The 21,921-nt window shown below is 46.1% G+C and overlaps 1 protein-coding gene across 2 annotated transcripts in view; it reads left to right on the top strand.

Annotated features, from left to right (window-relative positions):
- SLC24A4 (solute carrier family 24 member 4) overlaps window positions 1-20,803 on the top strand; it is a 191,595-nt gene extending 170,792 nt beyond the window's left edge. For both annotated transcript variants that reach the window (XM_027521566.1, XM_027521567.1), the window contains exons 13-17: window positions 5,752-5,918; window positions 11,130-11,244; window positions 15,521-15,633; window positions 15,972-16,037; window positions 17,423-20,803. In XM_027521566.1, the coding sequence (XP_027377367.1) occupies window positions 5,752-5,918; window positions 11,130-11,244; window positions 15,521-15,633; window positions 15,972-16,037; window positions 17,423-17,575 (614 nt within the window). In that variant the 3' untranslated portion in view covers window positions 17,576-20,803. The remainder of the gene's footprint in view (window positions 1-5,751; window positions 5,919-11,129; window positions 11,245-15,520; window positions 15,634-15,971; window positions 16,038-17,422) is intronic.
- Window positions 20,804-21,921: the final 1,118 nt, after the last annotated feature.

Genomic DNA, 21,921 nt, shown 5'->3' on the forward strand with positions numbered 1-21,921 from the left:
TAGAATGAATTTGCTGATTTCTAGCTAACCGTATTTTCTTGATTCATAAACAGACTGGATGTTTTTTCTTAGCAAATACGATTTTAGTGACTTAGGAAGATTCAAGCACAGGTGTTCAGAGCTAAAACTGCTATTGCCAGCCTACTTTGCAATTTCTTTTTTATTGAGCTATAATTTATCAACCGTAAAATTCATACTTACAAAGTATACAAGTCAATGTTTTTTTAGTATGTTCACAAAGTTGTGTAACATCACCACCATATAATTTTTTGATTGTTTATTTATTTTTGGCTATACTGGGTCTTCCCTGCTGCACGGGCCCTGCACTGGCAGACAGATTCCTATCCACTGTACCACCAAGGAAGTCCTAGCTTCTTTCATTTCATACAGTGTCTTATAGGTTCATCCATGCAATGTAGTTTCAATGCTTCATTCCTTCTTATGCATGAAAAACATTCCATTGATTTTGTTTATAAAAACATTCCATTGATTTTGTTTATTTTGTTATTTTATTATTTGTTATTTTATTTAAAAAAATGCTACATTTTGTTTATCCATTTGTAACCTCATGGTTATTTGGGTTGTTTCCTCTTTGGGGCTGTTATGAAAAAATGCTGCTATATATATTTGAGTACAGATTTTTGTGGGACGTATTGAGGAACTGCCTACTGTTCCTGCCTCAAACTTCCAAAATAGTGTTGAATAGAAGTTCTAAGAGCAGACATCCTCATCTTGTTGAAGGTTTTCAGCCTTTCACCATTAAATGTGATGTGAAGTGTCGGGTGTTTGTGGGTGCCCTTTATCAAGCTAAGGAAATTCTTTTCTATTCCTAGTTTGCTAAGTGTTTTATCATAAAAGAGTGTTGGATTTTGTATCAATTGAGAGGATTGTGCTTTTTCGTTCATTATTCTGTTAATGTGGTTTATGATTGAATTTCATATGTCAAACCAACCTTACCTTCCTGGGATAAATTCTACTTGGTACTGGTGTATAATTCTTTTTATGTGTTGCTGGATTCAGTTTGCCAGAATGTTAAGAATTTTTGCATCTATATTCATAAGGGATATTGGTATGTAGTTTTGTTTTCTCTTAATGTCTGGCTTTGGTATCAGGGTACTACTGGCTTCATAGAGCAAATTGGGAAGTGTTCTCTCCTTCTTGATCTTTTGGAAAACTTTGCAAAGGATTCATGCTAATTCTTCTTTAAACACTTGGTGGAAATACCCATGAAACCATCTGGTCCTGGCTTTACCTTAAGGGAAGTTTTCTGATTACTATTTCAGTTTCTTGCTATGTGTCTCTTGAGGTTTTCTCTTTCTTTTTGAGTCAGTTTGTTTCTGTCTTTGTGGAATGTTTTTTCTGTTTCACCGAGGTTACCTAGTTTTTTGGCACACAGTTATTCATAGTGTTCCTTAATAATTCTTTTTATTTCTGTAAGATTCATGGTGGAATCCTTCTTTAATTCCTGATTTTAGTCATTTGAGTCTTCTCTCTTTTTTTCTTGGTCACTCTATCTAAAGATTTGTCAATTTTGTTATCTTTTTAAGAACCAATTTTTCATTTAATTGGTTCTGGGATTTTTTTCCTATTTCACATACTTCTGCTTCAATCTTGATTATTTCCTTTCTTCTTTTTTTGGACTTAATTGCCTGTTTTTTGTTTCTTAAGTTGTAAAGTTAGGTCACTGATTTGTGTCCTTTCCTCCTTTTTAATATAGGAATTTATAGCTATAAATCTCTAAGCACTGATTTCACTGCATTCCATATGTTTTGGTATGTTCTCTTTTCATTTCCATTCATCTCAAAGTATTTTCTAATTTCCCTTATTATTTCTTCTTTGAACCATTGGTCGTTTAGGAGTGTGTTATTTAATATTTACGTATCTGTAAATGTTCCAGTTTTCCTTCTGTTATTAATTTCTAATTTCTTTCCAATGTGGAAAGGTTGTAGAATAAACTTTACATGATTTAAATCCTTCTAAGCCTTTGACTGTGTGGATCACAATAAACTGTGGAAAATTCTGAAAGAGATGGGAATACCAACCACCTGACCTGCCTCTTGAGAAACCTGTATGCAGGTCAGGAAGCAACAGTTAGAACTGGACATGGAACAACAGACTGGTTCCAAATGGGAAAAGGAGTACGCCAAGGCTGTATATTGTCACCCTGCTTATTTAACTTCTATGCAGAGTACATCATGAGAAACGCTGGGCTGGAAGAAGCACAAGCTGGAATCAAGATTGCTGGGAGAAATATCAATCACCTCAGATATGCAGATGACACCACCCTTATGGCAGAAAGTGAAGAGGAACTAAAAAGCCTCTTGATGAAAGTGAAGGTAGAGAGTGAAAAAGTTGGCTTAAAGCTCAACATTCAGAAAACAAAGATCATGGCAACTGGTCCCATCACTTCATGGCAAATAGATGGGGAAACAGTGGAAACAGTGTCAGACTTTACTTTTTTTGGCTCCAAAATCACTGCAGATAGTGATTGCAGCCATGAAATTAAAAGAGGCTTCCTTCTTGGAAGGACAGTTATGACCAACCTAGATAGCATATTCAAAAGCAGAGACATTACTTTGTCAACAAAGGTCCATCTAGTCAAGGCTATGGTTTTTCCAGTGGTCATGTATGGATGTGAGAGTTGGACTGTGAAGAAAGCTGAGCGCCGAAGAATTGATGCTTTTGAACTGTGGTATTGGAGAAGATGCTTGAGAGTCCCTTGGACTGCAAGGAGATCCAACCAGTCCATCCTAAAGGAGATGAGTCCTGGGTGTTCATTGAAAGGACTGATGCTTAAGCTGAAACTCCAGTACTTTGGCCACCTCATGCAAAGAGTTGACTCATTGGAAAAGACCCTGATGCTGGGAGGGACTGGGGGCAGAAGGAGAAGGGGACGACAGAGGATGAGTTGGCTGGATGGCATCTCCAACTAGATGGACATGAGTTTGGGTAAACTCTGGGAGTTGGTGATGGACAGGGAGGCCTGGCGTGCTGCGTCACAAAGAGTCGGACATGACTGAGTGACTGAACTGAACTTAAAGGTACTGATGCCTGTTTTATGACCTAACATATGGTCTACCCTACAGAATGTTCCATGTGAACTTGAGAAGGTGTCTTCTTCTTGAATGTTTTTCATCAGATATGCAAAGTTTTTGAGCATGAGTTCTTCAAGTATTCTTCCTACCCCCTTTTCTCTCTCCTCTTTTTTTTTATATTCTCATATGCACACATTGGCATGTTTGATGCTGTGCCACAGGTCTCTGAGACACAGTTCATTTTTCTTTACTCTGTTTTTGTTCCTGAGACTAGATCTCAGTTCACCTGTCTCTGAGGTCATTGATATTTTTCTTCTTCCTGCACAGATTTGCTGTTGAGCCCCTCTGGTGAAATTTTCATATAAGTTATTGTACCTCTCAACCCCTCTCAACTTTCTGTTGGTTCTTTTTATAGTTTTTACTTCTCTGATGATATTCTCTGATGAGAAATCATTCCTGTACTTCTCATTTATTTTTAAGACATATTTAAAACTTCTTTGTGCACAGTTTAAATCAGCTATTTTTAAATACAGCTGATTTAAAGCCTTTGTCTAGTAAATCCAATGTCAGAGATACTTTCTATTAGCTGCTGTTTTCATGTGTACGGGCTGTATTATCTTGTTTCTTTGCATGTCTCATAATTTGTTGTTGATAAAAATGCACATTTAAAATAATGTAACGTGAAGTAATAATAAGAAATCAGGTTCCTTCCCATTCCCATGGCTGTTTGTTGTTGCTTTACTATTGTTGTTGTTGTTGTTTGTTTGGTGACTTTTCTAATTCTGTAAAATCTATATTGTTTGTTGTGTGACCCCTGAAATATCTGCTAATGATTACAGAGATTTCTTTAGATGCCTGGCTCAAAACAAGTCTCCTTCTCTTTGCTGGGTTCTGTGTGTGTTTGGGGGCACGCCTTTAACACTCAGGCAGTTTACAACTCCACCTTAGCCTTTACTTCTTGTTTTCTCAGAGTCTCAATGTTAGGCAGAAGTGAAAGATTAAGGTGTTCTCAAGTCTTTCCTGCATGCTCAGCTGCCCAGTCCTGTCTAACTCTTTACGACTACATGGACTGGGGCCTACCAGACTCCTCTGACCATGGGATTATCCTGGCAAGAATACTGGAGTGGATTTCCTCCTCCAAAGGATCTTCCCGACTCAGAATCAAATCCGCGTCTCCTGCGGCTCCTACATGGGCAGGCAGAGTCTTTACCACTGAGCCATCTGGGAAGCCAAGTCTTTCCTAAGAATGCAGATAACCCTGGGAACAGCCCTACGCCTGTTATGAACTTTCGTATTCCTAGAACTACCTGGGAGCTTTTCCAAGTCCTCTAGGGATATCTCATTCCCAGCTTTTCCTTTTAAGCTTTTTCATTAACCTATTGTTTGTCCAGCTGTTTTCCGCCACTGCAGGCAGCACAGTTTTCAATAATTGTCTCTGATTGTTTTCAACAAATGCCCTCAAGGAAAAGGCTATTCATACTGGGTGAGCTCTGATTCAGGTAAAATAAAGACACCTTGAAAGCAGGGTCTTCCAGGAAGCCAGCAGACAGGTCAGATAATGCTAGTCCTCTGGGAACAGACTTGGAAGGAACTCTAATCCTGTCCTTCCCCCTCTGGTGGATGCCAGGCTACTGGTTTTTCAAGACTGCTCCAAAGCTGATGAAAGAAAATGAAAACAAGGCAAGTTAAAACTCTATGAAGTTCACTGTTCTTAATTTTACCCAGATTATTTTCTTAAATAAACACTCCCTGGATGGCTACAAGGCTTTGGTTAATTTCCAGAGTTCTAAAACAAGTTGACTCAGACCATTTTTGCTAGTGTTTGCATTGCTTTTATGGAGGAGAGAATTTTCAGAGGTCCTTCCTCCACCAAATCTTTGGCATTACCCACAAGCCTGCTTTGAGCGTGCATGTGCTCAAAATACCCAGTGGCTTATTAAGGATAAGCCACCTATTAAGGATAATTACACTATGCTTGTACTCAGTGGCCACTTCTCCTCAGTTAAATTGTTTGTAGATTCCCTTGGTAGGGGTCAGTGAGGTCATACCTGTCAGCAGAACACCACTTTTTAGTCTTGCATCTGCCACTGGTGGAGTTTATGACCTTGGAGCAAATGAGCTGAGATTTCTAGAGCACCTTCTTTGCCAAGTTCTTTGTGCTGGCTGTTTTATATACATTGTATCATGTCATTTTTGCAACAACCAAGAAAGAGGTATTGTTTCCTTTTAACAGATGAAGAAAACTACTAAAATGCAAAATGCTTAGCATTATGCCTGCTTCACGTAGCAAATATTCCCTGCATCAACTATTGGGTTGTCACTTACATCTGTTATTATCAGAGGAGGAAGTGGAGTTGAGGGGATTGCTCAAGGTCATTTGAATTCCAATGCACGTTTGACTCCAAAGCCTATTCATACTCAACATCCCATTCCAGCTGTCCTGTACAAATTTTTCCAGCTCTGGGTCTCATTTTCCTCACCCTGTCAAATGAAGGATTTGGACTGACAGTGGTTATTCAGTCAACAAGCACTCAACCGTTTTGCTGCGATCACTTCCAGGTTGACAATCCGGAGGCGTGGCGTTCTGTGGAGTCCGTTGCTGGGAGTCATATTCGTAGCATTTTCTTGTTTGGCATGGAAAGTAAACCTGCAGGTAGACTGATGGTGTGTAACCTAGTGTTTCTCCCCCTTCTGGCTCCACCCCACCCCTCTGCAGAGGCAAGAGGGGACAAAGTCAAGTGGGTGTTCACCTGGCCGCTCATCTTCCTCCTGTGCATCACCATCCCCAACTGCAGCAAGCCCCGCTGGGAGAAGTTCTTCATGCTCACCTTCGTCATCGCCACGCTGTGGATCGCTGTCTTCTCCTACCTGATGGTGTGGCTGGTGAGTGGCGGGAGAGGGGGTGGACCGTGCAGACAGCCCCTGCCCGGCACCTGCCGGAGGTGGGAAAGCTAGGATCAAGAGTGACTGCAGGCACTGCTGGATCACCTTCAGCAACTCCCCTACCTTGAAAGACCTTGGCTTATTTCTCAGCAGGAAGGGGTTTCAGCAGAGTCATTTGAAGCTGTGCTGTGTATCGGGGATGCCCAGGTAGACACAGCATGGTCCACAGTGTCCATGGGAGGGAAGGTTACCTTCACATGGACAGCCTGGGACATGCCACCCTGGTGTGATGGGAAGAGGAATGTGGCAGGGATGGCAGACACTCTCTAGAAAGAGCTCTGGAGGGCTAATCACTAGGCCCCCTTCCTTTTCAGCATCCATAGAGGAATGTGATGGAGACTGGAGTCAGAGGGAGACAAACACCAGGCGGCCCTTTCCATAGCCCCTGCCCAGGGATGTTTGTCCCCCCTTCCTATGTCCAGGCACAGATATAAACTTTAGGTAAACTGTTCTAGTCCTCACAGCCACCCAATGGGGTAAGCAGTTTTATTGTGCCCATTTCACAGATGAGGAACCTGAGGCCTAGAGAGTAAGTCATTTGTCCAGTTAGTTAGGCAGTTAACAACTACTGCACAACTAGTTACACAATTACTGAATTCTAGAGTTGGGATTAGAACCCGGGTATTGATCCCCAGAGTCTAGGATCTCAACCACTCGCCTGAATGGCCTCTCAGTTTGCTCTTAGAATCTCCAGGAAGAGAGGCTTTGGCCTAGCCCCTCTGGCCCCACATGACTGCTCCCTGGGCAAACCTTTCACTGGCTAGGTGGGGCCAAACAGGAGCCCCCTTCTTCTCACTCTGTATATCATCTTGTGGGGTTCCCCCTCTTCCTTTCACCCACCTGGGGAGCCCATGAACAGCAAGAGAAGCGGGTACAGAACCTCTGCATTTCTATTGTGAAGTTCACCTGCAAGCCACTCACACCTCAGTAGTATCCATGCAGCCACTTCACTCTCCTCCTAACACCTGGTGCCACCTAACACACAGGGCACAGGTGTGTGTTAGCTTCAGAGGCACACGGGCAACAGGCTCTTAACCCAAGAGGAACAGTTTGGCGGGAGAAGAAGAGCTGTGGGGTCACATGGGACTGGCTGTGAATCCTGGTTCTCCCCACTGGAGCCATGAAACCTGGACAGGGGACTCAGCTTCCATGAGCCGCAGTTGTCCCCTCTGCGAAATGGACATGATCGCCACTGTCTGCAGGTTATTGGGAGATGAAAGGGTTCTGTTCAGGCATCAGGTGTGAGCTAGCGACATAGCAAATTGATCATAACAGTAAAGATCAGCTATGTTCACCATGACGTGCAGCCGACACTGCTTCCAAGCTTGTTCAGATAGAGGTTTAAATCCCCATAGATGCCAAGGTGTGTGTGTGTGTTTTCTTATGTAGAAAAGAAGTTGCAAATAGCTACTAACAGACTCCCCCCACCACCGAAAAGGATGACAGTCAAAGATGTTGTTGTTGTTCAGTCACTGAGCTGTGTCCAACTCTTTCTGACCCCCATGGACTTTAGCACTCCAGACTTCCCTGTCCTTCACTATCTCCCAGAGTTTGCTCAAATTCATATCCATTGTGTTGGTGGTGCTATCTAACCATCTCATCCTCTGCTGCCCTCCTCTCCTTTTGCCTTCAGTCTTTCCCAGCATCAGGGTCTTTTCCAATGAGTCAGCTCTTGGCATCGAGTGGCCAAAGTATTGGAGCTTCAGCATCAGCACTTCCAATGAATATTCAGCCTTGATGTCCTTTAGGACTGATTGGTTTGATCTCCATCCAGTCCAAGAGACTCTCAAGAGTCTTCTCCAACACCACAATTGGAAAGCATCAATTCTTCAGCACCCAGCCTGCTTTAGGGCCCAACTCGCACATCCTTACATGACTACTGAGTAGGGTTAAAGGCCAGCCCATGCTTACATTTGATAAAAGGATCCAGCAATTTCTTTTACTAAAGTGCATTCCACAAACAATATTGCAAGTGAAAAAAGTATTTCATGACATTTGAGTGGGTGTGAGAATTAGGGAAGATCAAATTAATGAATGTGTGAAATTTTTTCTTCTTTTTAATTAATGAAAACAACAGTATTGTGAAATCAGTTCTATTAATTAGCTGTGAGGTAGGACATTGAATAACATTCCCATCCCCCTCGCCTTGTCTTACAAACCCCATTCCTGCTTCTTAAAAGAGAGTCTTGGCAGTGGCTTGGCCAGAGTCATAGGAACCACCTTGCTGCGGCACTCTTACCTGTGATTTGGAACTTCAGCTGGCCTCAGTTTCGGGTAATTGAGTGGTTTCCACAGTAGAAAGTGGTAAAGACAACAGTGCCATGTTAGCCTGATTTCTGTGAAAGCAAGATACGCCCGGGGCCAGGCGCTTACTTTCCTCATGGGGGCGCCAGGGAGCACTGAAGTCTCACCTGCCCATCTTTTACGCCCACCATCCTTCACATCTCTCACCCCTAAGGCTTTGGGGAAAACGATTCTTGATTGTCAGTATCCAAAGGGAGGGAATCTCAAAAATAAGCCATCTGATGCAGTACCTTTGCCCAACTGGGGAGACTGAGGACCAAAGAGGAGGTGTGACTTCAACAAAGTCAGGTGGATCATCAGCCCAGCTCTGGACTTGGCTCTGCTTCCCTTTCTGAAACCTCAGCATCAGGAGTTCAGAGGGCCCCAGGCTGGAGTCCAAGGATAAGCCATACTCAGGTAGCATCTCTGGTCCTGAATGCTTGGAGTGTGTTCAAGTGTTAGTCACTCAGTCATGACCAGCTCTTTGTGACCCCATGGACTATAGCCTGCCAGGCTCCTCTGCCCATGAAATTCTCCAAGCAAGAATACTGGAGTGGGTTGCCATTGTGTGCACACACATAGAGCCTTCCTTCTGTCCTTCCACCCTCCAGCTTCTTAGCCAGGTAGTCCAGTGATATAAGGAAAGGAAAACAAAGGAAGCATCTTCATTATTGCCAGAATAACCCAGGCTCCTATACTTATGACATCTGGTATCACCCATTAAGAACATGTCAGCCACAGCCAGTGCTTGTGGAGACCTCCCTCTTGGTCAGTGTGGGTTAAGCACTGATACATCAGCTCTGTGGCTTTGTGTCCTCAGTCTTCTCCTTGCACAGCCCAGAGCAGGCCAGTCAGCACACACACCGCCCAGTTCCTGGCGATGCTGAACTGAGCACTGTCTTTGGGGGGTCAAGCATCTCCAAACCCATCTGCAAGCTTTGTCCTAAGAAGGATATTGTTTTAGTCCACAAGCTCTGGCTTCATTCCAGGGCTAAGCTCTGCCCTTGGAAAGCACACTTCATCTGGGCTAATCATTCACATTTTCTGTGCCCCCATAGATTGCAAGATGAGTAATTGAAAGTGAAGGGAAACACACATCTATGGATGTCTCATGCAGCCCATGCACTGTCACCTCATCTTTGCTCTTAATCCTCATTTAAAAGCCCATTTCACAGATGAGGGAACTGAGGCTCAGAGAAGTAAACTAGCTTACCCAAACATTTGCTGGGACTGGAGCCATCAGCTGACATGTGAACAACCCTGAAAGATCCTGCTGTTCACATTTTCTAGATGGGGAGGTGAGCCATCTAAGGGGTGTTTTGAGTGAGGTTGTCCAAGTGCTTCTAGGGCTTTCCATTCAGCTGCTGCTCACCATTTCCTGAGTGTCAGGCATTTATTAGAGGAGTTATGTGACCATGCTTCAAGATCATTAAAAGCCTGTATACCCTTCAATCCAGTGATTCTATTTCTTGGAACTTTTCCTAAGGATATAATAGTAAGATGAGAACCCAGAGATGTTCACACAAGACAACATGATGCTTCAGAGGGAGGATATATATGTACTTATGTATGTATGTGTGTGTGTATATATATATAAAACACACACATACATACACTCACAGCTGATCTGCATTGTTGAATGACAAAAACCAACACAACTTTGTAAAGCAGTTATCATCCAATTAAAAAAGCATGATGGCAAGGTTGGAGTGCAGGCTTTAGAGTCAGAAAGAGTTGGCTTGGAATCCCTGCTCTGCTGCTCAGCGACCTGACGCCCACCTGCATTGTAACTTCTCCCCCTCTGACCATCGTTTCCTTGGGCAAAATAACGGTGCCTCCCTCAGTAATGGGTGGTGCCTAGAGCAGATGAGATTGTGAAAGTGAAACACATGGAAAGGACCTGGTACATAGGAGGTGCTCAGTAAATGTTACACACGGTGATATTTTAAGAACTAAAACAAGCCATTTCCTATCCACCGGTGATGGATGGACAGGAACTTTTACAGCTATGCAGTGGAATCCACGCACCAGTGTAAAATAAGACTGTAGATGATTATTTATGATGGCAAGATACTCACATTGTATCATTGCGTGAAACATATAGTCACAAAATATGTGTTGACAGTATAATCTGATTTCATTTTTTTCTAATACAAACACCAAAAAGAAGGTCAAGGATATATTCTAAAGCCCAGGGATCAAACCCAGGTCTCTCACATTGTAGGCAGATTCTTTACCAGCTGAGCCACAAGGGAAGCCCAAAAATACTGGAGTGGGTAGCCTATCCCTTCTCCAGGGGATCTTCCCGACCCAGGAATTGAACCAGGGTCTCCTACATTGCAGGAGGATTCTTTACCAACTGAGCTGTCAGGGAAGCCCATATTCTAAAGCAGGGGTTTTCAAACGTGGTTCCCAGGTCAGTAGCCTCAGGGTCTCAACCAAATAGGAACTTGTTAGGAATGCAGATTCCTGGGCTTTACCCCAGATCTCCTGAATCAGAAACTCTGGGGGTGGGTCCTGGCGGGTCTTATTTTAATAGCTCACTACAGGATTTCCTACATTTTCAAGTCTAAGACTCACTGGCTCATAAAAAGTGTTAATAGTGGTTGTCTGAAGGTCTTGAGAAATGGTAGGTGATTTTTACTAATACTTTCATTTGACTTTTTTTCTTTTTAAAACAGTAAACCCAGATTACTCATGTAATCTGGAAAAAAGAATACTCAAAAGACAGTTTTAAAAAAAGAAACCATATTCCAGATTTTTCTGTTGGATGCAGGAGTACTATGTTTAAAGTTAAAAACTCTGAGTTGTAAGCAGGGTTTTCAGGGGTGCTCCTCTGTGAGTTGATGTTTCCCCCCTCTTCTGCAGGTGACTATTATTGGATACACCCTTGGGATCCCCGATGTCATCATGGGCATTACTTTCCTTGCAGCAGGCACGAGCGTCCCCGACTGCATGGCCAGCTTGATTGTGGCGAGACAAGGTACGAATAGTGTCTTGGGCCCCCAGCCGTCGGCATTGCCAAGTGGGCCCATCCCCCTGCCTGCGTTACGGTTCATAGCTCTCAGGACTGGTAGTCACCAAGTCCCACCGTGGAGGAAACAGTGATGACTGGAAAGCATGGTATACATTCCATCCATGGAGAGAATCACTACCAAGATCACCTCCTCTAGGCCTCTAGAAGCATCTGTGTGGATGGGAGCTCCCTGGTGCCCTGGTGGTTAAAATTCCAGGCTTTCACTGCAGGAACTGAGATCCCACTAGCTGTGTTGCCAAAAAAAAATGAAGTTGTTCTGACATCACCAATGTGAGTGAGATTGAACAGAGTGGGAGCCCAGAATTTTTATAGCAAATGCACTAATGTTCTGATCCCAGGCAGGCCAAGTGGGGATAGCCTATGTCTCCAACTATTTTCTGATTCCTCTTCAAATTCTAGAACTTATGTAAAGTTATGGTTTGCTTGGTGGATTTTCTTTGGAGCTAAGTGCTTTGGGGGTGAGCAGGCTAAGGAGCAGCGGTATACTCCTCGATGGCAGAACAGAAGGGCTGTGAAGAGCCAGCCTTCCTCTGCTGCTCCTTTGCTACCAGTGAGATAGCATCCATGCCTGAACTTCTACCGACCTTCCTCCGTAGACAGCAGTGTGAAAGTGTGGGAGGCAGGAAGGGCAAATAGTGGAGTGAAATCTCAGAGGAGACAGGAGGGGAGAGAAGTGTCCAAACAGAAAGTGGGTTCAGAAAGGAGGAAAATGTTTTATTTCTTCAAGATGAAAGAAAGCTTGGTTAGTTGGCTGATCGGTCCTGAGAAAAGATGAAATGAGGGGAAGGGAAGGGTGGGAGAATGTTTGGCAGGAGGCTGGAGCCTCGTGGAGAAAGGCGACAGCTGGGGACGGCAGCAGAGTGGGGGGGGAATTGAACTGAGTGACCTTTGAGGTGACTGTATTCATTTCCCGGGGCTGTCATAACCAAAGTACCCCAACTGGGGTGACTTAAAACAACAGAAATGGATTCTCTGGTCCTGGAGGCTACAAGTCCAAGGTCAAGGTGTTGGCAGGACTGTACTTATCTGGGGGCTCTGGGAAGGAATCCTTCCCTGTTCTCTGCCATCTTCAGGGGGTTCCAGGAATCCTTGGCTTGTGGCTACCTCCCTCCAGTGTCTGCCTGTGTTTTCACATGCTGTTCTTCCCTCTGTGTGTGTCTGTGTCCAAAGACATACCAGCCACCGAATTAGGGCCCACCTTAATTCAGTATGATCTCGTTTTAATTGGATCACATCTGCAAAGATTCTATTGTCCAATTAAGTCATATTCACAGGTTTTGGGTGGACACAAGTGGGGGCCGCTATTCAACCCAGTACAGGGAGGAAAAGGAAAGCCAATAAGCCCTGAGAGCCTGGCTGACATTCGGGGTTGTGAATTTGGGTGGGGTTCCAGCATGAATTTGGAGTTGTACCAGCTCCCAGGACACACAGATGAGTTCATCCAGAGCTGGGGGTGGTTGGGTGGACACAGTGGAAGGTCAAGGGGCCAAGAGAATCTGCCATTTAAACAACTGGCCTCGGAGTCCAGGCTAGTGGGTAAGGAAAGGGGTCATAATACAAGAAGATTAAGAACTTGGAGGGGAGGGTCCCAGTGTAGTCCAAAGGGGCTCTGTAGGAACAAGAACAGGTGGGGTATCATCTCAGAGTGGCTCCTGTGAAATGTAGAAAGACAGAAATGGAGAAAGGCTGACGTAGGGGTGGGAGTATATAGCTGTCCTAAGGGTGATGCTGATGGGAGTGACAGAGGATCCCGCAGACAACATTAAACATAGATTCTTTATGGCGGAGGATGCAGAAACCTCTGCCCAGAGCCCCCTGCATGAGGCAGAAGCAGTGCAGTGAGCTCTAACATGCAGAGACTGCATCCTGGGCTCCCTAAAGCCTCATAGCCCATAATGTGGTCCAGGCTGGCAGCATCGGCTTGAGAGAAATGCAAAGTCTCAGGCCCCATCCCAGACCCACTGAACCAGAGTCTGCTTTTCAGCAAGACCCCAGCGAGTTGTTTGCTCTTTTTCATCCATTAAAAAATATTTTATTGGAGTATAATCACTTTACAATGTTGTATTAGTTTCTGCTAAACCACAAAATGAGTCAACTGTGTGTATATGTATGTCCCCTCCCTCTTGAACCTCCCTCCCACCCCATCCCACCCATCTAGGTCATCACAGAGCACCGAGCTGAGCTCCCTGGGCTTTGTAGCAGATTCTCACTAGCTATCTATTTTACACATGGTAACAGATACGTGGGCTTCCCAGGTGGCTCAGTGGTAAAGCATCCACCTGCCAATGCAGAAGACACAAGAGACATGGGTTTGATCCCTGGGTCGGGATGATCCCCTGGAGAAGGAAATGGCAACCCACTCCAGTATCCTTGCCTGGGAAATCCCACGGACAGAGGAGTCTGATGGGCTACAGTCCCCGAGGTCACAGAGTCAGACATGGCTGAGTAACTGGGCACACACACAGTATATATATGTCAATCCTAATCCTAAGTATACATCTCGCCAAAGAAGACACACAGATAGCCACAGAGGCACATGTAAAGATGCTCAACATCACTAATTATTAGAGAAATGCAAATCAAAACTGCAATGAGGTATCAACTCACACTGGTCAGAATGGCCATCTTCAAAAAATCAAACAATACATGCCAGAGAGGGTGTGGAGAAAAGGGAACCCCTCTTGGACTATGGTTGGTGGGAATGGAAATTTGAGTCGTGTGCTCTCCAAGTCTGAGAATTGCTGCTGAAAGATTCCTTAGGGGGCTGCACCCACATAGAGCCCAGCATCCAACCTGAGAACACGCTCACTCTTCTTGCCCAGACCCGGGCACCTTGGTTCCTCCTGACCCATCCAGCTAGGGCCTGCCTCCTCACCAGGGACGACTAGCTGGCCCAAAACAGGAGCTGCACGGTCCTGTTTCACAAGATCCCGGGAGACTGGAAGGCGGGTTTCCCAGAGATACTGGCCGCAGTAGGAGTAAGCTGCCAGGATTTTGAAGGCGCTCAGTTAGGTGCCCAGGCAGACAGGGAGGGAGCTGTGAGGCCCTTGGGGAGACACTGTGCTCTGGAGGTCAGTGGATGCCAGCAACAGGGTGGGAGGAGGTAGCCTGGCTAATACCTGGGGGCAGGTGGTCGAAAAGAGGTGAGGCGGTCGTCCAGTTGCTGGTCTGAGTCTCTGCAAGCTGCTCAGTGACCAAGGTGATGTTATGGTTATAGGCACGTGCATTTCAGATTTGTTCTTTCCACGGATGTTTGTGGCCAGATTATGACAGTCGTGTTGAATTTGGGCTAGGGAGCCAGGTTAGAACAGATTTCAGCCAGCATTAAAAATTTGTTTTCTAACTTTTGGTACCTCTCAGTTATTGAGTTCCTAAGATTGTTTGGCTGGTAGGAGACAGGACAGTGGGGCAGGAGGGGGAAGGTAATGACATGGCCCCTTGCCTCTAAGATGCTTCTAGTCTGGCTGGGGGCAAAGAGTCCACTCTTGGGAGACCAACCAGGCCTAAGACCTGCTGCTCTGTCATCCGGGTCAAGTACATGGTGCCATCGCCTGGGTCACAAGTATGCATCAAGGACAAGGCACCCTCCCTCCCAGAGAAGGTGGGCATCCCAAATAAGGAGAGGCACATAGTGGGTCATCCCAGAACACAGGCTGACACCCCTGGCAGGAGAAATAATGAAGGGCTCTGGGTTAGTTTCCTAGGGCAGCCATAATTACCACAAACTGGGAGACAGGAAAACAGAAACCGACTGTCCCACAGTCCTGGAGGCTAGAGGTCAAGCTGTTGGAAAAATATGGTTCTTTCTGTCTGCTCCAGGCCTCTCTCCTTGGCTTGTAGGAGGCAGTCTTCATGTTCGGCTGGAGTTCTCCCTGTGTGCAGGGCTGTGCACAAATTTCCGCTTTTCATGAAAACACCAATCATACTGAATTAGGATTCACCCTCATGTTAACCTCATTACCCCTATCCGATTCTTTGTGACCCCATGGACTGTAGCCCTCCAGTCTCCTCTGTCCTAGAATTCTCCAGGCAAGAATACTAGAGTGGACAGCCATTCCTTTTCCAAGGGATCTTCCCAACCCAGGAATCGAACCCAGGTCTCCTGCATTACAGGCAGATTCTTTACCATCTGAGCCACCAGGGAAGCCCTGTAGAGACCCTGTCTCTGAATAAATTCTGAGGTATTGGGGGTTAGGAATAACCTGTCGGTTGTTCCCCGCAGGCCTTGGTGACATGGCGGTCTCTAACACCATAGGAAGCAACGTGTTTGACATCCTCGTGGGACTCGGCATACCGTGGGGGCTGCAGACCATGGTTGTTAATTATGGGTCCACGGTAAGTTCGTCTCACTTCCTTAGTGAGATGATGCTGGACACTTGTGCTTCACAGGGAGCGAGCATGGTGTTGGCCCTGCAGCTAGGAGCTCCAGGGGGGGCGCTGCCCCATCTCCTCTGCAGGCTGGCAGCCGCTTTGTGCAAAGGAGTCCAGAGCAGCCTGGGGGTGCCTGCAAGAGGCCGCCCGTGTTTGCCTGGAACTCACAGGTGCTTCAGCTGTGAACACCCACCTGTTGCTTCCAGAGGAGGGAAAGGATAAGCCCAAGTGCAGTGGGCTCCCAGAACAGATGGGCCTCTGAGCAGCCCAGAGGTTCAGGGCGTGTGTGTTTATTTCTCCAGGTGAAGATCAACAGTCGGGGTCTGGTCTACTCCGTGGCATTGCTGCTGGGCTCCGTCGCTCTCACCGTGAGTTTTTACAATTCTAGAATGGTAGTTTGACACACACGTGGTTTCCTTCAATTCTGCACAGTCTCTGAATTCTTCCCCTTGGCCGTGAGGGATAAAGCTGAAAAAACATATAAATTCACAGATACCCCCAGACACAGTTTGTGCCAAGAATGTTGGCATCCACCACTACACTTTTCCCTAAGCTGGTGAGAAGTCCCCAGAAGGAGGGACTTACATTTCCTCTCTTCTTCCTGCCCGGTCTGTCTCCCCTCAATGATGCGAGTAGGAGACACGTTCCCCCCACCCCCAGTCTATTGGAGCTGCCTTGGGGGCATGATGGTCAGGGCTCGGGGATGTACATGGTGACACGGAGGTCTCCTTATTCCACAGGCCCCGAACTGTGGTAAACAATGCCTCGGCTTAGTTTATTCCATCCTTACAAGCACCTGATGATTTTCTACTTTACAGAAGAAATTAAGGCTCGGGAATTAAGTAACTTGTCCCAGATCACAGGGGTAGGAAATGGCTATTTGCCATAACTGTTCTTTCCCATAACTGTCCCATTAGTGCTATTGCTTAGAAAGGAATCCCTTCTTCATGGACCCCACATTTCTAAAACCTTTTAATGAGGACTCATATCCACTCCCTTCATGAAGTCTACAGGGATAGGAAAAGCTGGGATTTGAATCCCAGTTGGTCTGTCTGTAAGGACCCACAGCATTGGAGGTAACTATGATTCAACTCTTGGGGAGCCTTGATTCATGGATAAGAAAGAAGGTAGTTTCAGAATGGAGGGGACACGTGTATACCCATGGCTGATTCATGTCAGTGTATGGCAAAACCCACCACAGTATTGTAAAGTAATTAGCCTCCAATTAAAATAAATTAATTAATTTTAAAAAAGAAAGAAGGTAGTAATAGGTAGGCAAGTATGAAACGAATGTAGAAAGAGGAAGCATTCCAACCCTGTCACACATACACACACGGTCCAAGCTGAAGCTGTCCAGACAGTGGGCCAATGGGAGCCTTGAAGGTTTTGCTGAAGAGGGTTGAGGATGCCAAATTCTAAAGCAAAGGAAGGAGCCAGTGGCAGTCCCCAGTTGTCACTAAAGAAGGCTTGGGAGGCCTGTGCATCCCCAAAAAGGAACGTGCCTACCAGGGGAGGGCCTGTCCCCTGAGGACAGCTGCTGTGCCTGCCTAGAGTCAGCATCCTTTCATCAGACGAGTCTAAAGCCTACAGGGCTCATTCTGATCAAACCAATGATACACCCGGCAGCACCCCTCAGTTCTTGTCCACAGTTTGGAGGAAGTTCTGGGGTTCACCGTTCGTGTGTAATTTTCCAGTAAAAGTGCCATTTATATTTCTCTGCTCCCCGAGCCCAACACTCGCTGTCTCCTTCTAGGTCCTGGGCATCCATTTGAACAAGTGGAAGCTGGACCGGAAGCTGGGGGTGTACGTGCTGGTCCTCTACGCCGTCTTCTTGTGCTTCTCCATAATGATAGAGTTCAACGTCTTTACCTTTGTCAACCTGCCAATGTGCCGAGAAGACGATTAAAACGGAGCCACTGCCCCCCGCCCGGGAGCTGTTCTGGACACTCCGGCGCTGGCGTCCTTTTTCCCTGCCCCTCCCCACCACAGATCTCTCCTGCATCGGCCGCCACCGTCCGTACTTTCATCCATGGGAAGAAGGCGCCATCGTGGTCTGTGTCTGGTCATGGGCCAGGCTGCGGGCGTCATCCTCCTCCTCGGAGTTCTGCCCCCACAAAAAGGCAAGATTCAGAGGCCGCTGTTGGAGCAGCTTCGCAGACCTCCGAGCCGCCGGCCATAGGGGCGTGGCATGTATCTCCTCTCGGACGCCTGGATCAGAAGGACTTCTGTATGTGGGTTGTCTTTCTGTCGCAAGGCAGCCTCAGAAATGAGGCAGTCGGTGAACACAAGGTCTCCTGGGGCAAGTGCAAAATAGGAGCGTTGTTCTTAAGGGGCCCCTCTGGACCAGAGGGTGTGGGTTCCTTGGGCAGCATGTGCTCCTTAGAGCTTCTGAATCCTGCTGGAAGCACTCAAGGTTTGGAGAGAGCAGGCTCAACCTGTTGGGAGTTTGGGGCCGTGACAACAAACACTCCACCCCTTTTCCTGGACAAATTTGGAAGAATAGAAACAGTTGTTCACAGCAGAAGAGAGAAAACAAGTGCATACTCTTCTCATTTTCATTGATACATTCAGAGAACGAGCAATGACACAGTCAAAATAAAATGTCAGCTATAGATCATCATACTTGAAAAATACCATCGCATACAAAGGACCTTGATGGGGACCAGAAAGGTAATACTTATGGGAAACAAATCCTATGTGTATCATGTTGCGTTGACGCTAAGACGTCTGGTTTGGAACATAGAGAAAGTAGAAGACTAACATCTAAATGGGTGCTAACTCAGAGACACAGTGGAGATAGGGCTTTACAGCCATTCATTCCAGACCTGTGGCCTGGGACGCGCTGTCAGTTTGGTTTTGTCGTTTCTTTGTTAATGCCCTGCCCTCACAGTCATCCTGTTCAAAGACCCAATTGTTTATATGCCCAACAAATTTCATAGCCTGCTGAACTGGAATGCGTGTGCCAGAGGTAATGGTTAATGACAAGAAAAGAGATTTCCTGCAAAACCACCAATTGCTCTCTGGTGAGCTGGAGGCAAGTATGGAAACCGTAACTTGGAAATTTTTAGAGCTAAGGTTCTTGAATCTTGTAGTTTGCTATGCATGAAAGGCCAAAGATGGGAGGTTAATTCAAAAATAGAAACATTAAACAATTTTGACTGCTTCCTAGCTCTCAAATATATATTAAAAAGATTTACGAACACAAACCATTTGTGGTTTCTGAAAAGAAAGCACAATTCATTTTATAGAGAGGTGTTCTTTTTTATTTTTTTTTAATGTTTCTATTGCAAAGAGTCTATCAGATTTGATGCACTTTTAATACTGGGCTATTTTGCACAGAAGACTGTATGGGGAACGCCCCCATGATGGTATGAGGAAAGGAGGGTTTTAGTGATTCACTGATAATTAATCATGGGTGATGAGTGTAAATCCAATAGCTGATTCTTTCCCGAGACACAATGGTTGTAACCCGCAGTGGAATCTGTGGCTGTGCTCTCTGTGGCCTCTGAATTTCAGAAGGAGGGCATGTTTAAGCTCGTGTCCCTAAAATTTGCTTAGCATGAGCCTCAGATGTGACAGCCCCATCACCGGGTTTCTATTCTGGATCCCCATCAGTGTTAGTAGCTACACCAAGTTAAGACTTCTCCTTTTGTTTCTCTGCTTAGATTCTCAGTGGTCTTCCAGTTGAGGACAAGGGTCATTTTCCTGAGAAATTAGCTGAGTGGGCGGCCAGGGAGCCCCTAGGTTCATCAGCACAAACATTTAGACGCAGAGGGTTTCAGAGTTGTCAGGACCACTCTGCCCACAGAGAATAGCCACCTGGTCTCCTCTGTCTTACAGCCTCATCTGGGTTTCAGAGTGCATCTGTGTCCATTTTTGAATCTCAAAACTACCCTGTGATATAAGTAGGGATGATTATCCCCATTTAACAGGAAGTTCAGTCTTGGAGAGGTCAGGTGACTCTAGGTCAATGGCTAGTAAGTTGCAAACAGGAGCCGAGCCCCAGATCGCCACCCGGCTCGGCCAGTCCAGTGTGTGATCATCCTTGGTCGTGCAGGTGTGGATGTGTCCTTGTCCTTGGGGTTGGCCCTTATTGTTTGAGTCAAAACTTCGTCACATTTCTAACTGACATCTGGATGCTCTGTCTCCCATCCTGATATTTATCCCCATCCTATGTCCCTATTATTTTCTGATAAAGATCAAAAAATATTTTTAGCTAGGCCGTATGGGCCCTGATGAGAGCCCTGCTGGTGTTCCGTCTTTGAATCCCTGTGTAGCTTTCGGAGAACACACCCTCATCACCCACCTCTTCCTCACCAGAGCCCATCTGAGATGATAAATATGCTGCAGTTCCAATTTGAGACAAAAACTAATGTTTCTAGTATGTAGAACAGCCCTCCTGGCTAATCCTCTTATGACTTTAATGTGCCAATGTAACTTCCTTAAAGGATCTATGCATTTATTGTAGCTAGGAAACTATATATATGTCGTAGGTGAAGAAGTCTCTTTTGTAACTAAATATTTTTTCCATTTCAAGTTTAAAGAATTGCTTGATTAATTAGGCCTTCATTTGAAAAATAATGCTTTCGTCACTGAGCAGGATTACTTCCTTTATTTTATTCCAGAAGCTAATTAGCACAGAGTAATTACTCTGCTATGAAAATAGGCAATCTGAAAAATAAACTTGGCTCTTTGAATTGGGGGCAGAAAAATGAACCCATTGTACTCAGATAGAAAACATCTATAAAAGCAGAAGCAGGAGGCTCCTGGCATCTCTGGTCTGGATTTTCCTTTGCCAGCCGAGTGTAGTCAAGGGGAAGGTATGCAGTGTCCTGAGAGCCTGGCCCTAGAGGAAGGCTCTAGGTCAGCTGCAGTGAGAGACTGATGTTAAAGGCAGATCAGAATGGTCTCATTCCCATTCTTCCTGTAACCCATGGTCTCCCGACCTCTGTGTTCACCGTCCATAAGCACCGACCTTGTGAGTTTTCCTCTGTTCATTACCTGCTCCTCCTCCCCTCATCCCACCTATTAGGACTCGTTCTTGCTCCTCCAGATGGTGCCTAGTGGTAAAGAACCAGCCTGCCAACGCAGAAGACATGAGACACTCCCTGGGTCGGGAAGATCCCCTGGAGAAGGGAATGGCAACCCACTCCAGTATTCTTGCCTGGAGAATCCCATGAACACAGAGGAGCCTGGTGGACTACAGTCCATGGGCTTGCAAAGAGTTGGACACAACAGCGATAGGGCACATTGCTTCTCCTTGTCAATCTTTTCCTTTTACACACCCAATCAGCTGAAAAGAATAACCTTTCAGGAGCCAGATAGGTGTGCCCATCCCTCCGGGGATGGAGGGGGGCAACCCCCTACAGACCCTGACCAAAGACCCCCTCCTGGGCTTCCCAGAGTCTAGGTTCTAAGGGAAGAAACTACCCCCACCTTTCATTTTTTAATTTTTTATAAAGATTTTCTTGATGTGGACCATTTTTTAAGTCTTTTTAATTTGTTACAATATTGCTTCTGTTTTGTGTTTTGGATTTTTGACCAGGAGGTATGTTGGCTCTTAGCTCCCCGACCAGGGATTGAACCTGCACCCCCTGTACTGCAAGGGGAAGTCCTAACCACTGGACCACCAGGGAAGTCCCCCTCTTCCTTTTTGGGGAGGATTTGCATGCCTTGTAGCATCAATGGGCGCTCAGCCCTCAGCAAACACTGGGCTCCACACACAGGCTGGGAATCCAGGAAGAATGTGGGCCTCCTGGCCTGATGCCCTCCTTTCCTCCTGGCATCTCCCCTCCCTGAGCTCTAGGGCCCCTCCCTGTCCTTAAGGTGGGGGTGGACAGAGGCAAGATGGACTGGGAGAGGGTCCGTTCTTCCCCTCCTTCCCCAGGTGTGAAATGAGCTAGCAGAGTCAAGGTCTGTAACCGGACAGAGAAGCAGAGACTCTTCGGCTCGGCTAGCACTGCCCAGTGAGCTTGTGGCCCCCCATCCGCCCTGACACCGAGTGGGTCCTTAGGGATTGGGTTTGGCCTGCTCGTGGCCGCCCATCCGCCCTGACACTGAGTGCGTCCTTAGGGATTGGGCTTGGCCTGTCTCTCAGCCCCACCTTTCCTTCCCTGGCAGGAAAAGATGGTTGTGCAGCATATATGACAGGCTCTCAGCAAATGCTTGCTGCTTGAATAAACAAGGAACCTGCTGGTTAGGGTGAAAATCTTCAGGAGATTTTCCCCTGCTACTGTGTTTTAAGGGCTTCCC

Source organism: Bos indicus x Bos taurus, chromosome 21 (assembly GCF_003369695.1).
Source record: "Bos indicus x Bos taurus breed Angus x Brahman F1 hybrid chromosome 21, Bos_hybrid_MaternalHap_v2.0, whole genome shotgun sequence".
NCBI classification, from domain to species: domain Eukaryota; kingdom Metazoa; phylum Chordata; class Mammalia; order Artiodactyla; family Bovidae; genus Bos; species Bos indicus x Bos taurus.